Source organism: Amphiprion ocellaris, chromosome 22 (genome assembly GCF_022539595.1).
Source record: "Amphiprion ocellaris isolate individual 3 ecotype Okinawa chromosome 22, ASM2253959v1, whole genome shotgun sequence".
NCBI lineage: Eukaryota > Metazoa > Chordata > Actinopteri > Pomacentridae > Amphiprion > Amphiprion ocellaris.
Genome location: NC_072787.1, coordinates 5,560,951 through 5,580,132, shown reverse-complemented (window position 1 = coordinate 5,580,132; position 19,182 = coordinate 5,560,951). Strand labels below are relative to the sequence as shown.

Below are 19,182 nucleotides of genomic sequence, written 5' to 3'. Positions count from 1 at the left end.
TTCCACTGAATATAGTGTTCACATATGAGAAGTGTACCATTAAATCCAAATCCTTGAATCTTCTGTTTTCTTTGTTAATCTCTGTTGTCTTTCTTATCTCTCTGCAGTTTTTCCAGAGGAGAAGCTCCAGGGAGTTGATCCAGGTCATCACTCCTCTCTTCCAGAACAATCTGTCCTTCAGGCAGGTGATGGCTGCTGCCTCCAGCCTGACATGTGGCTACACTGAGGGGGCTTTCTCCAGAGTCACCTCCTTCAACTGGTACGAGGACAATAACTACAAAGCCTTCCTGGGTATCAGCAGTGGCTGGGCACAGAGCCACTACACATATGACAACAGTACCAGTGAGTACACCATATATTACTGTATTCATATGACACTTAATATAACATGACATGAGAGTAGATCATCCAAAGGCCTTCTTCGTAAGACTAGAGCAATGTTTCTGACCTGGTCTGGAGTCACCATCTTTAATTTCTGCAAAAAAAAAAAAAAAGGTAGATCTTCATTTCCTTTGACCAGAGGGTTGTGATTTTGGTAGATTTTCTTTTTCCAATTTGAAAGCAGTCAAAAACCTACATAGGAGTTCATGATAAAATGTGGTGGACAATAATACAGTGGTTTAAACAAACAATAAAAACAATGTTAGTTTTATAGTAAATTGGAATCCAGAAGAGCCACCACATGGGCACCTCCAAGTGATGTTATAGCTATGGCTGTACAAAAGCTATAGGCACCACAAGTAAAATGAAAATGCTTTCAAAAATAATGCAATGAATAGTTTTTATGTAATATTTTGCTTCAGACAAAGTGTATAAACAAACAGACATAAAAGCCTTAATCTAATCAATATCTGGTGTGGACAGGTTTCAAGCATCTAAGAGGACTGATCACAGGCCTTCTTTGGATTTAGTCTGCCTTAGCATCTTCTGTCTGGTCATGTAATCACTGACTGTATGATGCTGAGATCAGAACTCTGTGGGGGGTAAACCATCTATTACAGTCTTCTTGTTAGATAGAGCGTCTTGGCTTTGGCTGTTTGTTTGGGGTTGATGTCAAGCTGCAGAATTCATTTTGGGCCAAACAGATGCCTCCCTGCTTGCATTGCATGATAGATAGGACTCTTAAAAAAATAATTTTAGTTAATTTATATTTAAATAGAAATGTGCCATGTGGGAGAAAGTGATTTTTTTCTTTTTTTTTCTGAATCTAGCATTCATTTAGCAGAACTGATTTTTGTCCTTTTCACTTAAATACTTAATCCAAAATCCATCCAGTGTGGCAAACAGCATATTTAGATGAGCATTAAAACAAATTACCAGTTTGTGCACTGACAAATTTTCCTAACTGGTTTCCAAATTCTTTGTTGCAAGGCCTATTTGACAGTGTACTACAGGTTTCCAAGTGTATTACTTGACTCATATTGCAACAGTGATTATCTAACACATAATCTTTCTCTAAAGCTCCTTTCTGCAACGATCTGATGAAAGAACTGGAGTCCAACCCTGTCACCAGGATTGTCTGGAACTCTGTCAAACCCATGTTAATGGGACGGATTCTCTACGCTCCTGACTCACCAGCTGTCAGGAAGATCATACGAAATGTAAGAAGCATTCACCACATTGTGAAATTTTTTTTGACTCATGGCATGCTACCATGTGTTAGGCAAACTTTATCCTTTTTGTTTATGGACTTTATTATAATTCTGCCACATAAACTACTGTTGAAAAGTTTGGGGTCACCCAGACTATTCCATGTTTTCCATGAAAACTCCCACTTTTATCCATGTGCTAGCATAACTGCACAAGGGTTTTCTAATGATCAATGAGCCTTTCAACACCATTAGCTAACACAATGTAGCATTAGAACACAGGAGTGATGGTTGCTGGAAATGTTCCTCTGTACCTCTATGGAGATATTCCATTAAAAATCAGCTGTTTCCAGCTACAATAGTCATTTACCACATTAATAATGTCTACACTGTATTTCTGATTCATTTAATGTTGTCTTAACTGAAAAAAACTGCTTTTCCTTCAAAAATAAGGACATTTCTAAGTGACTCTAAACCTTTGAATGGCAGTGTATACTTACACAGACACATATTTTATTTCTGATCAATCACTTACAGCTGAACTTAAAATTATTGACTCCTGCTACATCCTTTGAGAAAAGTACTATAACAGACAAGAAATGATGAATTCATACATTTTATGGCTAATTTGAATAATTAGAAGGATAACTGGGTAGTTAATAAGAGTGGTGCTCCCATAAAAACACAAATAGAAAATACTAAAAAATATCCAAAAATAAAATGAATTGAATATGTTATCACAGATTGCTAGTGTTAGATTCTTTTTGTCACTTAGTGACATCCATGTCTTGGTTTTTCTTTGGAGCAGGCAAGTCCAATGCAGTGAACAATGCATTATCCCTCAAAAGGGGATCAGCTTTCCTCATGTCATGTCCAAGCCTTTGTATCTAGATGTAGATACGAGTTGGTCAAAGCCCTTTAGGGGGGCAGCAGTCATGGATGGCTTGGTCGCAATGAAAGAACAGAGGTTGATCGGCTGTGTTGACTGCCACACAGTCAACTGGCGCCGTGGCTTTTTCAGTGTTATGTAAGCACTGAAGTCTTTCCTTAAAGACGTGGGATCACACACACAACATCTTGTTTCGTGTTTCCTCCTCCCCAGCCTTTAATGACCTCTTTGTTTTCCTCTTCCCCCAGATTGGGACCTTAATTGCACCTAGAAAGTACCGACCAAGGGGTTAATCCATTGGTTTACAAGACTGAGACCATAGCCCTGTAAAGTCAAGTCAACCCAGGCCACTGTTATTTATATAGCACATTTAAAACAGCACACGTTGACACAAAGTGCTTTCCAGTGATGAAATACAATTAACTTGACAAATTTACCCGACTAATTTGAAGTTACTCTCTTGACATCAATTTAACCCCTTAAAACTAATCTCCTTGTAAAAATTTACCAATTTGAAGTCTTTTCCTGTGAAAAAGTGGGGCTTATTGCTTTGATGTAACTGTTGCTTCCTTTAAAATGTTTGCATCTATGAAGTCCTTGTAACTCTCAAACACAAACTAAGATCTTTGTTGTCATCATTTCAACTCATGCATCAGTGCATTTCATAAGAAACAGAAAATGAAGAACCATGTATTTAAATTTATGTTGTCATGCTTTATGGGACTGAAACTGCATATTCAGCAGCAAGCTATGTAGCTCTGTATCCTATCATCACCGTACTGTTGCTTTGCTGGTCAGCCCACACTGCAGGGACAGTTCTGTCTCCGAAACATTATGTCCCTATTCAACTAAACTAAACTAACCTATCTTCAGTTATATTTTGAGGGAAGCCTATTTTCTCCTGGATTATAATTGTTTGTAACATAGATGAAAATATGTTTCAGTTCAACATATCTTTACCACTGGATTGCTTTCCAAAGGTCACTACTTTCCAGCCAATCAATCATATATTACATGGGGATGGGACTCATCACCCTGTCAACTCAGAAATGATGGAGAAGCTTCAAACAAGTTATCAAAAGATTGCATTTTAACCCAGGTCAGGATATTTTCTTAAGCCTAACCAAGTTGTTTTGGTACCTTAACTTACTCAAACTTCTAACAGGTAGTTGACATTGTGAAATGCATCAGTTTTACCCAAAACACAATATATTCCTAAATTCAATCAACATGGAAAAAAAAGAATAATGTTCCCACACCACGGTCTCCTGGTTGAAAGTCCTGTTGCTGGGTTTTTCCTCCACTATGCCTTTAGGGCCCTAACATGGACTTCATGGCTCTTCTTAAGGGTTTCCTATATTGTCATAGCGTTACCCTTTGGGGAGAAAACATGATTCTGACAAAAAAAAAAATTAGTAAAGAATTTATCTTAAGGTTTCTTCAAACTTATGTTTGATACATTAAACAGCACTAGAACTTGTGCCAGAATCTGTAACTTGTTTTTACAGCTGAATATTCATGTGTGTTCATTGCTTTGGCATTTTGCATAGAGCACAACATACTGTATACTAAAAAATTATTTAGGCACTGAATCTTGAAATTCTTTTTTACTGTCCCAACACCACTACAACTGTAGCTGTACAAGTGCAAGTGTGCTTACATGAATGACATAATAGAGAGTTTTACCTGGTAAGTTTGCCATGAAACACACCTCCGTTAACTCTAGTGCTCCAATCAGTAACGTCCTTGATCAAGCTACTTGTTGTAGAATAAACACCTTTAACTGAGAGAAGTTGTTTGTCTTCAGTCTCAAAAAACAAACACTCTCGACAGCAGTACAGGCATATTTATTCGGTCATCTCACAATCACTAACCACCCGATATGTTCACCACCGTCTCAGACACAGGATAAGATGCGTCTAGATTATGCACCAGAGCGTCACAAATGTCCATTTAGTTCAGTAGTTATTGCTTCTGGAACACAGTGCTTACTTGTTGCAGTATTACATTATTCCAGTGTTTGTATGCATATGCAAAGTTACGCCCTAAACACACTATAGCTTAGCTAGCTACAACATCCTTCAGTTGCTTCTTTAGATGAAACACCTTAAAGAATTCCCGTCCTCTTTTGGCTGCTGTTTTAAACTGCCTCATGGAATGAGGAAGCGCTCACTTGTGGGAACCTGACTGGGATTCACTGGGCAGCCTGAATGCATTCAGCCAGTTGTCACCAACGGCCTCCATTGTCACCCCAGCTCCATTGTCCCCATTGTCACCCAAAATCAGACACACACAAGAGAAAGGCGTTTAATTGGGTGTACTCTTGAGTGCTTTCATCCCCCACTGCACATGACTGAATGCTGAAGTAGCCAGCCTTGGGTATGTGCCACACAAAGCACTGTACCCACACACATCCAGGGTTTTAACGATAAGCGTGCAGTAAATATTTGACGATTTGGCATTGAGTGCATTTGTTGCACAGTTGTCGGTTATCTGTGCGGGCCTGCGGGAACTCTTTGTGTGAGAATGTGTGTGTTGTCTTTGCAAAGCCTGTTTGCACAGAGAGTTTAATGTGGGAATGGTATGTAGCAGGAGATTAGGAGATCTGTGACACTGTGTGTATTTGAGTGTCTGAATGTTGTGTACACATGTGTGCATTTGGTGTTTTCCCCAACATTGTATACTGTATGTGTGCAAAAGTTTGGATTTGCATGTGTTCCTATATTTTTGATTGTTTTTCACCAAGATGTGGGCATCAGCAGAAATAATAGTGTGTGTGTTTTTGATTATATTTTCCTGTATTTCCAATCTTGAAACACCAGTCACTCACACACATGTCACACATTTCCATCTCTCCTGTAGGCTAACACTACATTTGAGGAACTGGAGAGGCTGAGAGTGATGGGGAAGGCCTGGGAAGAGGTGGCTCCTCAGATCTGGGCTTTTTTCCAAGATGGAGTCCAAGTCAAGATGATCCGGGTAGGACAACAATATAGCGTGACTGACTTAATAAGTTAGACTCTTTTGTAATGAAAACAAATGACTAAAAAGATGAATGAACAAGATACTAGATTCCATACACAATGTCTTTAATATTACCTTACTCAAACTTTATTTCAGCTATGGTTGACAGTAAAACAGACACATTCCAGTCCTACTGTCTGTGAGACATCAGATCCGTATGATAATCATCTACCTTGTTGTTGCCATTCAGCTCACACCCAATGCCCAACAATTGTGCCTTTGAATGAGGTGATTGATGATGTTGTTGTTATTTTATCCTGATCTTTTCCTCGCTAATTTTGCTGAGGTCTCAGGAATTTCCTGTTTGAATATAGAAGCTTATCTTACCAAAATATGCCATCTCGTTCCCTTTTCCATTTATCCCTCTCACTGTCCATCTTTCACACTTACTTTTTTTTTATCTGCCTCAGTGTCACTGTATGGCTTTCTCCTGACGCTTTTCATCATGTTACATTAACCATCTACTTATCTGAAATAACATTGCGAGTGATTTTTGCTGTTGAATTCTCCGTTACTGTACTGTAGTCTTTTTTTTCTTATCTTACTTTCGATGATGACTTCTTAATTGTGCTCCTACCGTTGTCTCAGCAATGTTTTCTTTGAAAAAAGTCTTTTTGCTGTTAATGGAAAAGAACTAGGAAAATGAACGTCATTACCCTTACTTCCTTTTGTTTCAGGACACCATCTGCAATCCATCCGTGCAGGACTTCATTGACAGGAGTCTCGAGAAGGCGCCGTTCTCCTCCAAACACATCCTCAACTTCCTTTACAACGGCCCACCAGAGGATCGTCCAGATGACGTGCCTGACTTCGACTGGCGAGACATCTTCAACCTCACTGACCGGGTCATTCGGATGCTCAACCAATATGGGGATGTGAGTGGCCATTACCAAAGGACTCGTGCCCTTTTGACATTTCCTTCCTCCGACAGTGGGCAAAATTATCTGCTTCTCAAATACCACTGAGCAGATTTTGAGAAATGTATATCAGCGTGTGGAATTATACTGACTAGTCAAAGGGGGGCTCCACATTTCCAGATGAATATAAAGTGTCAGGATCATTTTTCTGAATTCTTTTCTTACCTTTTCTCCCTTCAGAGTTTCACAAAAGAATGTGGACTGTTTTGCCATTTCATTGCACCTGAAATGTCAAGTTCTAGGAAAAGCCTATTCATGAAATAATCCAATTAAGCACAGGTTCTGTCGCTTGTTGATTTCAATACCCTGATTACCTAACCACTATGTGCTCAATACCATTCTTGATGTGAGGTGTGAGCATTTAGATAAACTGTCTTTGGGCTCTGTAATTTGTCCCTCAGTCTAGAGACACGGAAATCCTTCCAGGTGGGCATGAGCCAGGGCAACACACTAGCTGTCGAGCTGCTTTTGTTTACTGCTGATTGAGTGGAGGGTTAAAAGAAAAAACAGAAAAACATCACATACCATCGTTTGTGAGGGCCCTCCGCATTTGAGTGGGTCAATGCATTTGAAACAAAGTTAAAATTGCCCCTTTCCTTGCAGAGGCTAATCGGGATGAGAGGCCTGTTGCACTGGGGGGTGACGTGGGGGATACCTGGGGGCATGGCCGGGGAGATGGCTGGTGCTCTTTGTTTTTGTCCAAGTTGAAGCTTACAGCACTTGAGGGTGACAGGGAGAGTGGGAACGATTGAGGCCGATTAGCTACAGCTGTCACTCCATCCACCATCCTTTATAAGGAGACAACAATGACCGTGGGCTTGAAGGCTGGCTGGCTCACGTTGGTGGCATGCATGCACATCACTCCGCTCAGTGGGGCTGCAGCACTAATAGGTGAACGCTTGAGTAAATAACAGGATGGTCTTTTAGACCTGAATCAACTGTTTGGCATGTTTAGTGTGCATTGTGCCTGTAAATGCATATAGGCTATGCATACATTTTGGATGCAAATCCGTGTTTGCATGGCAAATTGAGTTTATGTGTGTGTTTTGAGTTTGGGAGGGTCTCTGTACACACTCATGGGTAAATAGCTGTTTTGGAGGGATTCCTTTTGGATCAAGGCACTCTCTATTTGCATTAGCTTACAGTGAATGGCTATATCAGACACGCTTTTTAGAGAAGAGACACTTCTGAAATGCCACTGCAAATGCGTGAGGATCACTGTGACTGAGGCCAGCACTAGGACCTCTGGAATTCTCACCTTTTGAGACATGCAAGTGGTGTAACTCAAGGCATGGCAATGTTTTTGCCCAAGCTGAAATATCTCCACAACTATGACACAGTTTTACATCAAATCTTGGTATTCATGGTCCTTAAAAGATGAACCCAGAATGACTTTATTAACTGCATGACCTTTGCTACTGCCATTAAAATCAACATCTGCTGGCTGGCTGGTTAGATGAATGGGCGGATAGAAGATGGATGACTGGCTGGATGGATGGATAGATACAAAATTCTGCACTGACATTGATGTTTTTAGATGTTTTATGCTGTGAATGTTCCATGACTATTTGTCTAGTACCACATTGGATCCGACTTTTGTTGGCTTGTAGTGGAATGTTTTGGTGTGTTCTGTTACCATGAAATTTGGTACAGACATTTAAGTCCACTACAGGATAAATATGGCGTCATCATCGTCAGGTCAAAATTTAGATATATGTAACCTCTAAGTTTGTGAGAAATACATAAAATATAAAAAATGCCTCTTCCAACAGTCTCAGTTCTAAGTTCATTTTAGTTCCACTTAGCAAAAGGTAGCATGATAACATGCTAAACTAAGATAATGAATATTGGAAACATTATACCTCCTTAACATCAGTATGTTACCCAAACAGTTTCATTATGTTAGCAGGCATCCATTGTGTTTACGTTGTGACTGTACGCTGTTAGTCTTGCTTAAAAAATATATACTAAGCATGTTTATAAATTTGGATAGATGGCGTCAAGGTTTGAAGTTTTTGTATTGAAAGGGGTTTTTGATTATTTTCAGTGCACCTGTCCTATTGCATGACCATCTCTCTCTCGTTCATCCTCTTACAGTGTGTGATCTTGGATAAATTTGTGCCTCTGCCTAATGAGGATGCTGTTACTTATCGGGCCTTGGACCTGTTGGAGGACAGCAAGTTCTGGGCAGGCCTCGTCTTTGCGAATATGCACTCGTGGACTACCAATGTCCCGCCTCATGTTCAATTCAAGATCCGCATGGATATTGATGTAGTGGAACGCACCAATAAGGTCAAAGACAGGTTAGAATCAAACTCATGTGGAAATTATGTATAATAGTAGCATAATTATGAACAAAATTGAGGCTAATTATATTTGCATTTCCCAGGTACTGGGACCCAGGCCCCAGAGCTGATCCTATGGAAGACCTCCGCTATGTCTGGGGTGGCTTTGCTTACCTTCAAGATATAATTGAGCATGGAATCATCAAGACTCAGACAGGAAAGGAATGGCCACTGGGTGTTTACCTACAGCAGATTCCCTACCCTTGTTATGTGGACGATCTGTGAGTGGAAACATGATCACATTCAACAACCATGGCAGAATTCATTTTAACTTTCTTTTAGCTATTGATTTTCAAGGCAGAGTCATTCATTAAAATTACTACTTGTTTTGGTAAATTAACTTGAAAACTTGTCAGTATCACACATTTCTGAGTTACTCCTCCTCCATCATCTTATTCCTCCTCTTTCTCCTCATTTCAGGTTCATGCTAACATTAAACCGCTGTTTCCCCATCTTCATGGTCCTGGCCTGGGTCTACTCTGTGTCCATGATAGTAAAGAGTATCGTTCTGGAGAAGGAACTCCGCCTCAAGGAGACTCTAAAGGCCATGGGGGTCACCAACAGTGTCATTTGGTCCACTTGGTTCATTGACAGCTTCATCATGATGGGCACAAGCACAGCTCTCCTCACAACCATCATCATGGTGAGGAAAATAAAAGCAAAATCTTATTATTTGCCTCATCCATTCTCACTATGTGCAGACTGATGATGCAGTGTCTATGTAGTATAACTTTCTTTCATCACATTCCAGCATTTGTCTGATCATCACCATCATTCACTTTGTTGGCATCTAGTTGTCATTTTTACCATTAAATTTTGCACCACAATCCATCTTTTAACAGAGACAGCTAATCTATCTGTGACTGGCTCTTTATGATTGACTTCGTACGTTTCCAGTCGTGTTGCCTGATCTGGATATAAATATCAAGATATCACCTCATATACTGTGAATCATTACACCACCTTTTTCCTTGAAAGAATTCATTGATAATAGTTGCTTACTGAGTACATTCTAACCCTATAAATCATGGATGAAGAACTGTGAATACAATGACATCATGGGAATTATGTCAGCGGCTTGGCTGGAATGGGCAGGTCAATGATTAACAGTTGTACCCAAGTTACAAGTTCTCTCATGTTGCTGAGCCCACACATTATGCTACTGACGGGATATAGTGACATCTAGTGGAAGCTTTGTGTAAAACAAAATGTAACCAAATCATTTGTGAAAATAATTTGTACTTCATGTCACTGAGGTAGTATTTACTGAGCCTTTTTCATTACCTGCAAGGCAGGCTAAGCATACAAACTACATCAAATAATATCAACAACAAAAAATCCACCAGGGCTCAATTATTAAATTCAAATGATAATGCAAATACACAATATATGCTCCTGGTGGTGTCTCCAAAAAAAAAAAAAAAAAAGTGAACATACATAAATACTTACAGGAATAAGCTTGATTTAATTAATTTTAGTTTAACATATAAAATATAACATGTCTTATGCTGTCATACATTGCTAAATCTTTTAAACTACTTGAAGTTCAATCAAATCAATTTAGAGCAAATCTTTGTTTCTTTTACTCGACCTAGGCAAATAATTAGGATATTTACACAACGGGCCAGAAAATTTGGAAGCAGATCATAGTTTCATTGATGTACTTTGCAACAAAATAAACATGATAATTGTATAAAGAGTCACTCATCAGAATTGATTCTTTTTATGTATTTAGCAGGTATTTGTATCTGTACTCTTATTTCTTTACTCAGTTGTTTCTTTCTAGCCATTTATGTGGTTGTTTGTGAAATGAATAATGCAAACTGTGATTTGCATTATTCTAAACTCCAAAACTAAGCCCTTCTTTTCTTTTGTTAACATTTATTCAGCAATTGCCTGGTAACATCAACATCTAGCTAGAGGTAATCAGTGAAAGCAAAGTCTGATCATGCAGTAAATACATCCCAAAATCTATAGAATTCATACTGGTTTTTATAATTTTTAGCGTTTTAAGGAAGACATTGTGAACAGAAGCTTGAAGTTGCTTCCAAACTTTTGGCCTGTAGTGTATATCAGATGAACATTGTATATACAGTAAAACATCCCTCTGTGTGTTTCTTTCCCGTCTCCAGGGAGGGAGGGTATTGAACTACAGCAACCCCATCATCCTCTTCCTCTTTCTGCTCACCTTCACCACGGCTACCATCATGCAATGCTTCCTCCTCAGCGTCTTCTTCAACCAGGCAAACCTGGCAGCAGCCTGCTGTGGTATCATTTACTTCACGCTTTACCTTCCACACATCTTCTGCTTCGCCTGGCAAGACCGCCTCACCAAAGACATGAAGCTCCTAGTGGTGGGTGTCTCCAGCTGAAAGAATGTCAATCTTTAAATACAGGATTTTATTTTTTACAATCATTCATACTTGACTCCTTCTTTGTATGCTATCAGTTAGATATGAAACTGATTGTGAGATTTTACCAGCCACATACATCCCCTTAGTTATAGAACTATTAGACACCTGTATATGTAGCGGAGTAAACTCAGTAATAGTGATGGAAATTGCTTACTCACTCAGAGTCTGCTGTCCCAAGTGGCGTTTGGTTTTGGGACAGAGTACCTGTCACGGTACGAGGAGCAGGGTCTGGGTCTGCAGTGGAACAACATCCAGACCAGCCCTCTGGAGGGGGACGAGTTCTCCTTCCTCACCTCCATCTGCATGATGGGCCTGGACACTGTGCTCTATGGGGTTCTGGCCTGGTACCTGGACAATGTATTCCCTGGTAAGTGTGTTAGAATGAAATAAAGAAGTGTGATTGCAACATAAAATGTGCCCATGCATCAGTAAATGTTATTTCATTTTTTTATTACAGGACAGTATGGAATTGGCCGTCCATTTTACTTCCCCTTCCTGCCGTGCTATTGGCTCAACAGTGTGGCTCCAGTTTCAGGTACACTTATATATTTAAATTTTCTTTATTTGCTTTTTTTGGACGTGGTGGGGAGCATTTTTGCCTTTGTTTGGCAGTAGATGATAGAGGAAAGAGAAGGTAAATGATGTGCAGGTCAGCTACCAGGGCACTCTTCTTGCTGCTCATTAGAAAAGATTTTTGACAAAGCTGTGGATAAAAAACATTTGACTGGACTCTTGTCTTCCAGCATTGTACTAATCAAAGCTCTTTTTTCCCAAAGGCAAAACAGAGTTGGATAGCAAAGCCTTTGATAACCTGGCAAACAAGGAGCAAGGAGAGCAGCAGAAAAAAGAGGAGGAGGACAACAATGATCAGGACAAACCCAAGACTGTGGAGAACAACCCATCATGTGAACACCATGAACAGCGTGAGAGGCTGGGGAAGGAAGATGAAGCTGAGAAGAACCAGGAGAAAGATGGTATAATGGATGCTGAGTGATTTTTGCTGTTTGCAACAAACACTTTCGTCGACATTTCTGTGCGGAGCTGATTGTCTTACAAAGACACACACAGTTTGTTTGTTTGTTTGCCAAAGATGCACTTTAGCATGGTAGCTTCCTGGAATAGCTGTACCACAATGTATAATAACTACTATACAGGTCTACAGTCAACAGTCTGTCAACATCTCTGCAACGTTCTGATACCAAGGAACAAATTACAGCATAGTTTCGTATCCAATTAATATATGTTTTGCTCATTGTCGCTCTCTCCCAGTCAAAGTTTACAGTGTGGGAATTTAATGCCCTTGTGAGTGTTTGCACTTGCTGGCAGATGTGAACACACACTGTCAGTTTCATGCTTAGTTAATAAGTGATAGAAACCTTTCCTCCAAATCGTGCAGCATTCCTTTTGCCGGGTCTCATATATCTATTTTGTCCCTTCATAGACATTAAAGGAAATAAAATAACATTTTGTCAGAGATTAAAGTTTTTGTAATTTGGTTGAACTTTTGAATAATTGTTGAAGAAGCATCATTCACTCATCCTCATTACAAATTGGCAACATAAATGTGTTTGCGTTTGTGGTGTACAGCGCAGCCATTCTTCGAGGCCGAGCCAGCTGATCTGATGAAGGGTGTTTGCATCCAGGACCTGGTCAAAGTCTTCGGCAGCTGTGCCAAACCGGCTGTAGATGGCCTCAGCATTAACTTCTATGAGAGCCAGATTACTGCCTTTCTGGGCCAGAATGGAGCTGGGAAGACCACCACCATGTACGTCACGAAGATGCTGTTCATGCAAGCATACACAGACCTATAGATTAAATGTCTAAAACATCTGTCTTCCTCTCTCTGTCCATCTGTCTTTCTGTCTCTGTGTCTCTCAGGTCTATTTTGACTGGTATGTTCCCTCCCACTTCGGGGACAGCTACCATTTATGGCCAAGACATCCGCACAGACATGGACACCATCCGTCAGTCTCTGGGAATGTGCCCTCAGCACAACATCCTTTTTCAGTAGTATGTAACTCCCCACACATATAATCAAAACATTAAAAAAATGCCCCAAATCATCAAAATGTGATATTAATGATTTTATAGCTATAATTAAACTTGTTATTTCTCCTTCTGTCTCCTGTTTCTTCTCAGTATGACTGTAGCAGAGCATATCCTCTTCTACTCGCTGCTGAAAGGCCGTCCCATTGCAGAGGCTGAGGAGGAGGTGGAGAACATGCTGCAGGACCTGGGTCTTCCTCACAAGAGAGCTGAACTCACCCAGAACCTCTCAGGTCTGTTTGGAAGCAGCTGGACAAATGCAAAAATGTATTTATGCACACTATTATGAAAATTACACTATAAAAACAAGAAAAATTTAAAAATGGCATCAGTCACTTTGTGGCTGGAGAGTCAAAAATACTAAAAAGACTGAAAATAACCATTTTACTCAACTACTATAACTAGAGATACCTAAAATATATTTTCTATCCATAATTTAATAAGAGATTATGTATGATTTTTTTGCTTTTTAATTTTAATCAATTATATTTACATGTGTAACAACAATGAAATTATATTAATTACATAGAATATGATGGATAAAGATAGACCATACAGTGATAAATGATACATATAATGAAGAAAACACATGTAATGCATATAAGTAAAATTGGAAAGCCAGTGCTTCTTTTACTGTTAATTGTCACTGATTGTATTTAATATATTTACAAATACATATACAGTGATACATTTGAAACTAACCATTTCTTCCCCTATTAAATAAAAAGGAAATCTTTATCTTCATTATGGTAAATTTGTGAATGTCTCTTTATGTCAAATAAAGTTTCTTTTTTTACATTTAGAGATTTTAAATATTATTTAATATTAGACATGCAAATTCACTCTGTAATTTTTAGAAATATTTTTGTGTATTTAAAAAAATATAAATGAAAAATTAAAAAGAACAAAATATGTAAAATAAATATTTTTTGTATGCAGTGTAAATGCTAGTAAATGCACATTATTATTATTATTATTATTATTATTATTATTATCAGTGTTGTTGTTGTTGTTACTGTTGTGTTCTAATCCAGGGGGCATGCAGAGGAAGCTGTCTGTCGCTCTGGCTTTTGTTGGTGGAGCCAAAGTGGTGATTCTGGATGAGCCCACGTCAGGAGTGGACCCTTACTCCAGACGCTCTATCTGGGACCTACTGCTCAAATACCGTGCAGGTAACACTAACTCCTACCTTATTTACTCACGTATTTCCTACCGTGGTGGTTATTACAACACTGCTTTAAAGCTAGAACAGGCAGTGTGTTTTGTTTTCTTCTTTTGTCATTATTGGGCAAAAATTTGATACTAACCTTTCAGCATGTTATAATTCAAGTGTTGAGTGGAAACTAGAATTTGCACCTTCCCTCGGCTTTTATTAAATTTAGACTCAATCACAGGGCTTTTCACTCAGATCAAGTGAGAGACTAAAAAGTGCCAAAATGGGATAAACAGAGAAATGTTACTTAGGAGAGAAGGATTCAAATCCTGTGTGAACTCATAAGTTAATAGTAACTTTTTGCCAGACTATTTTTGAACATTTGTGTTTATGCCCATGCTTGTTTGTTGGGAGGAACCTGGGATAAAGAGGATAAATTTTTTTTTCAATTCTGGCATTTTTGATGTATCATTCAATAAAATGCCCTGAGATGACGTGTTGTGATTTAGTGCTATATAAATAGCATAAACTGAATAGAAAAGATTTTTAAATCAATAAACAAATTACAGTTTGATGTAGATCTACTGTTGTCCTACATTATGATTTATTCATCATGCACTTATTTAATTATCATACACTATCAATTATGTCTTTGTGATATCTTGTATTAGTTGTAACCGCCAAATTAAGTGCTCTTTATTTCTTTTTTTCCTATAGTGTATAGGTTTTTATTGTATTTTTGTCACATTAACCAACAATTAGCATGGTGTTGTATGTCTGTAGTTAGCTCAAAAATCTGTCAACAGTTAAACAGTTCATAGACTGTAATTAATTATCCATCAGTGTTCTAAATACTCTAGATGAATGGATGAACAAATCTAACAGGTTTATCTAGTCAGGCCACAAATTCTTCAGCCTAAGTTCTGCACAAATCATTGCATCATGCAATCATGACTGACAGCAAGTGTGACACTTCTTCGAGAAAACCCTACAAACTGCACTATAATGAACAAAAACCTGTGTTTGTATTGCAATTGACAAATGACTCCAGTCTAACTGGAACTACTCTGTCATATATTCTTGGACCAGTACAGAATTTATGACACCTCATGCAGGCCATCTGCACTGAAATCTCTAACAAAAAAGGAAGAGCTACATCCTGCCGTATTCTTTTACAGCACAGTATACTCAGATCTTGATTGAGCTCATAGTCTTAAATCAGAACAATCAATCCATTTGTCGCTGTCTCTTTAACCTGTCATCGTTCCTATCCTTCCTGGTTTGCAGGCCGTACAGTGATCATGTCCACCCACCACATGGACGAGGCCGACCTGCTGAGTGATCGGGTGGCCATCATCTCTCAGGGCCGCCTCTACTGCTGTGGTTCGCCCATCTTCCTCAAGAACTGTTTCGGCGCTGGCTTCTACCTCACCCTCGTACGCCGAATGAAACATGACGCTTTGAAGGTGGGAACTAATGAAGAGTAACACTTGTGCATGTTTCTGTGTGTTAGTGTTTAAAGGGTAGAGAGTAGTGGCACTGAAAGTGATGCGTTTTATTTGAAGGTGGATTTATTTTACTTCACACTTGGTGTCTGGACAGAAAAGTACACTACTGTTCAAATGTTTGGGGTCACCCAGACATTTTCATGTTTTCCATGAAAACTCACATTTTTATTCATGTGTTAACAGAATTGCACAAGGAAAATTAGAACACAGGAGAGATGGTTGCTGGAAGTGTTCCTCTGTACCCCTATGTTCCAATTCATTCCATTAAAAATCAACCGGTTCCAGCTAGAATAGTCATTTACCATATTAACAATACCTAGACGGGATTTCAGAATATATTAATGTTATCTTCATTGAAAAAAACTGCTTTTCTATTGAAAATAAGGACATTTCTAAGTGACCCCAAACTTTTGAACGGTAGTGTATATGAAAGACAATTTAAGCTGGAGTGTGCTTAAATCTGGAATTGAAACCTTGGGTAATATTGGGTAATGTTGATAAGAGTCTCAACCTCAAGTAAATTTTCTTTAAAAATATAGGCACAATGTCTAATTTTTAAAAGACATTTAACATCAAACTTGTACAGGGATTTTACTTTCACCTCTATTATTTGAATGTAAATAAAAAGTGAGATTATGAGAGAGCGAAAACACACAAAGGAGAGAAAAACTACATAACTCTAAGCCATTTTAAGCTAAAACATGGCTTCTCGTATCATTTTTTCCTGCAGACCAGCTGTGACTGTACAGAGGATTGTTCCTGTAAATGCTCAAAGTGTTCAAAGTTTAAAGTGGACCAGGAAGAGAGGCAGGCGCCAGACAGACAGATGGATGGTAAGGTCTCCATTAGTTCATTACTGTATTCAGGTCAGAGAGGTGTGTGATTAGTCACGTTTGTTGTCAATCTCCCTGAACCTGTTTTTCTTCTATTCATCTTTGAAATTATAATTACAAAGGAACATAATCACATTGTCACGTTGATGAAAGCTGCCTTTGCACTATTTATATCACCTACTGTCAACACACCTGGAAACACCCTGTTTTTGCAGTGCTCTACTGTTTTACTATACATTGACCTATTAAAATGGGACATGGAGTTTTGGTAGAATATGTACCACAGTTTAATGTAATATTTTATTATACACTGCCTCTATTCTGCTGTTTGAAGTAAAAATAAGCCACTAGAGTCTATAAAGTAAGATCACATGACAAAAATATTTATTGCAGCGCCAACAGTAATAGTGAGAAAATAATGTGTCAACTGGCTGAACTTTACAGGCTGCATGGAAATGGAGCTAAAACACAATGAAATCTAAGAACGCTTGTGATGAAAGCTGAAGTAAGACAAAATCATCTCCTTCCACTCATCTCCAGGTAACACTGAGCGGATCACAGCCTTGATCCATCACCATGTGCCACAAGCTCGTCTGATCGAGGCCATCGGCCAGGAGCTCACCTATCTGCTGCCCAGTCGTAACTTCCAGCCCCGGGCCTACGCTAGTCTCTTCAGGGAGCTGGAGGAAACCCTCGCGGACATCGGCCTCAGCAGCTTTGGTGTGTCCGACACATCCCTGGAGGAGGTGCGTGGAAACATTAAGAAAATAAATGGTTACAGCCGTATGCAATTATTAGGAAAAATTGAAAAAGTAATATACATTTACAAATTAACATTGCTGTGCCAGAACTTAAAAGAATTAGTCTGCGCTTAACAGCAATTTAATAGCAAGCCCAAAAGAAAATAGGAGTTTTATTGCGGCAATTTGTCACACAGTCACTGACTTACTTTCCCTGTGTCTAGGTTCTGGTTAATGAGGCTTTGTTTGTAAAATGCTTCTGTTAATCTTGGCTGCTGACAATAAACTAATCTGTTTCCTTGTAGATCTTCTTAAAGGTCACTGCAGATGAGAATGCAACCAACAGGAAATGTGCTCAAGGTAAAAATAAGGAAAAACAGCACGTCTTTGTGGAATTTTCTTTTAACTTCCTTTTGATTTATTGTGTGTCTGAATGTGTAGCTGTGCCTCTTGTTGCCTTCTTTTCTCAGTCCACGTCTGATCATGTGTGTCATATCCTTGTATCCATCCTTTGACTCTCTCAGATAAGAAATCATTGCAACAGATCTCTCGAACTAGTATCTGTGGATTCAACAGAGTGGCTGTTGATATGGAACCGGTTAAAGGTGACAGTGGCTTTCAGCTCACAGCTCAGGGCAGCTGCTGCTGTTGTTGTTGTGGGAAAACACATGCCAGTTTCTTGTGAAGGTTTACTGAGAAACTAAAGGAATGATTTTACAGTTTGGGAAATGTGCTAGCATTTTGGATGAGAGAAGATAAATGCACAAAGGTAGTAAAACCAGACTGTCAACAATTTTAAAGCTTGCTGCAGTTTTAACAAAATGAGCAGCTTTCAATGGACTGCCAGGTGGATTTTTTAATCTGTCTACAGAACCATACGGGCTGTTGGACCCTGCTTCAGTCATTGTGTTACACTAACCAGCAGCTGACTGACCTCACGCTGTACTGTACAGAGCAGAAAATGCAGTCAATCTTCTTATCTAACTCTTGGCAAGAATTTCCCAAGATTTAACACTATTCTTTAAAACATTTCTTATCTATATCTGAAAATCTTTTGGCAGAAATGTTTTTCCCGACAACACTGTAATGCAGTGCAAAGCTTCAGCATCCCAACTAGTGACATGTTACCAACTGATATGCAGAGCTTTCTCTGGTACACCAAGCTCTACACATGTAGAACTCTGCTGGCCAATGCTTTTTGATCTCTGCACACAGATGACTAAACATGCTTGTGTAGCTGGCGGGCTTCTCTAATTCAGCTGTTTGAACACCACCAGTGCAGGTGAGGCTTTGCCAACTTGACCTGAGCTTTTGTTCCAGAGTCCAACGGCCAGAGTCCATGTGATGAGTCAGATGGCAACGCAGGAAGAGGGTCCTACCAGGTCAAAGGCGTCTGTCTGGTCATCAAACAGTTCTTTGCTCTGCTGATCAAGAGGCTACATCACGCCACACGCTCCTACAAAGACTTCATTGCCCAGGTAACCTTTGTGTCCTTATAATCCTAATACACTGCAGCAACATCAGTAATCTTTATCACATGTTTTGCATTACCTATATTGGTAAAACCAGTATTTTGGCAGTCTAACTTAATTTTAGATGTCATTGCCTTGATCTTTGCAAATGAAAGAGCAAACACCTGCTCTATTTTGTCCCTAATAGGCCTCCATATGAGTGGTGAAGTTTCTGTCTGGGTTTTAAATCCCAGTTATCTCTCTGTCTCTTGT

The 19,182-nt window shown here is 39.1% G+C and overlaps 1 protein-coding gene across 2 annotated transcripts in view; it reads left to right on the top strand.

Annotated features, from left to right (window-relative positions):
- Positions 1 to 19,182, top strand: part of abca4a (ATP-binding cassette, sub-family A (ABC1), member 4a) — a 38,322-nt gene that overhangs the window by 10,061 nt on the left and 9,079 nt on the right. The window contains exons 9-29 of one of the 2 annotated variants that reach the window (XM_023279240.3): positions 108 to 342; positions 1,462 to 1,601; positions 5,341 to 5,457; positions 6,180 to 6,377; positions 8,517 to 8,722; positions 8,809 to 8,985; positions 9,185 to 9,407; positions 10,897 to 11,118; positions 11,341 to 11,545; positions 11,636 to 11,713; positions 11,955 to 12,152; positions 12,766 to 12,943; positions 13,057 to 13,188; positions 13,318 to 13,457; positions 14,259 to 14,396; positions 15,665 to 15,843; positions 16,616 to 16,718; positions 17,259 to 17,464; positions 17,764 to 17,818; positions 17,983 to 18,063; positions 18,779 to 18,936. In XM_023279240.3, the coding sequence (XP_023135008.2) occupies positions 108 to 342; positions 1,462 to 1,601; positions 5,341 to 5,457; positions 6,180 to 6,377; positions 8,517 to 8,722; positions 8,809 to 8,985; positions 9,185 to 9,407; positions 10,897 to 11,118; positions 11,341 to 11,545; positions 11,636 to 11,713; positions 11,955 to 12,152; positions 12,766 to 12,943; positions 13,057 to 13,188; positions 13,318 to 13,457; positions 14,259 to 14,396; positions 15,665 to 15,843; positions 16,616 to 16,718; positions 17,259 to 17,464; positions 17,764 to 17,818; positions 17,983 to 18,063; positions 18,779 to 18,936 (3,369 nt within the window). The remainder of the gene's footprint in view (positions 1 to 107; positions 343 to 1,461; positions 1,602 to 5,340; positions 5,458 to 6,179; positions 6,378 to 8,516; positions 8,723 to 8,808; positions 8,986 to 9,184; positions 9,408 to 10,896; positions 11,119 to 11,340; positions 11,546 to 11,635; positions 11,714 to 11,954; positions 12,153 to 12,765; positions 12,944 to 13,056; positions 13,189 to 13,317; positions 13,458 to 14,258; positions 14,397 to 15,664; positions 15,844 to 16,615; positions 16,719 to 17,258; positions 17,465 to 17,763; positions 17,819 to 17,982; positions 18,064 to 18,778; positions 18,937 to 19,182) is intronic. The other variant, XM_035952360.2, reaches the window with a different exon arrangement.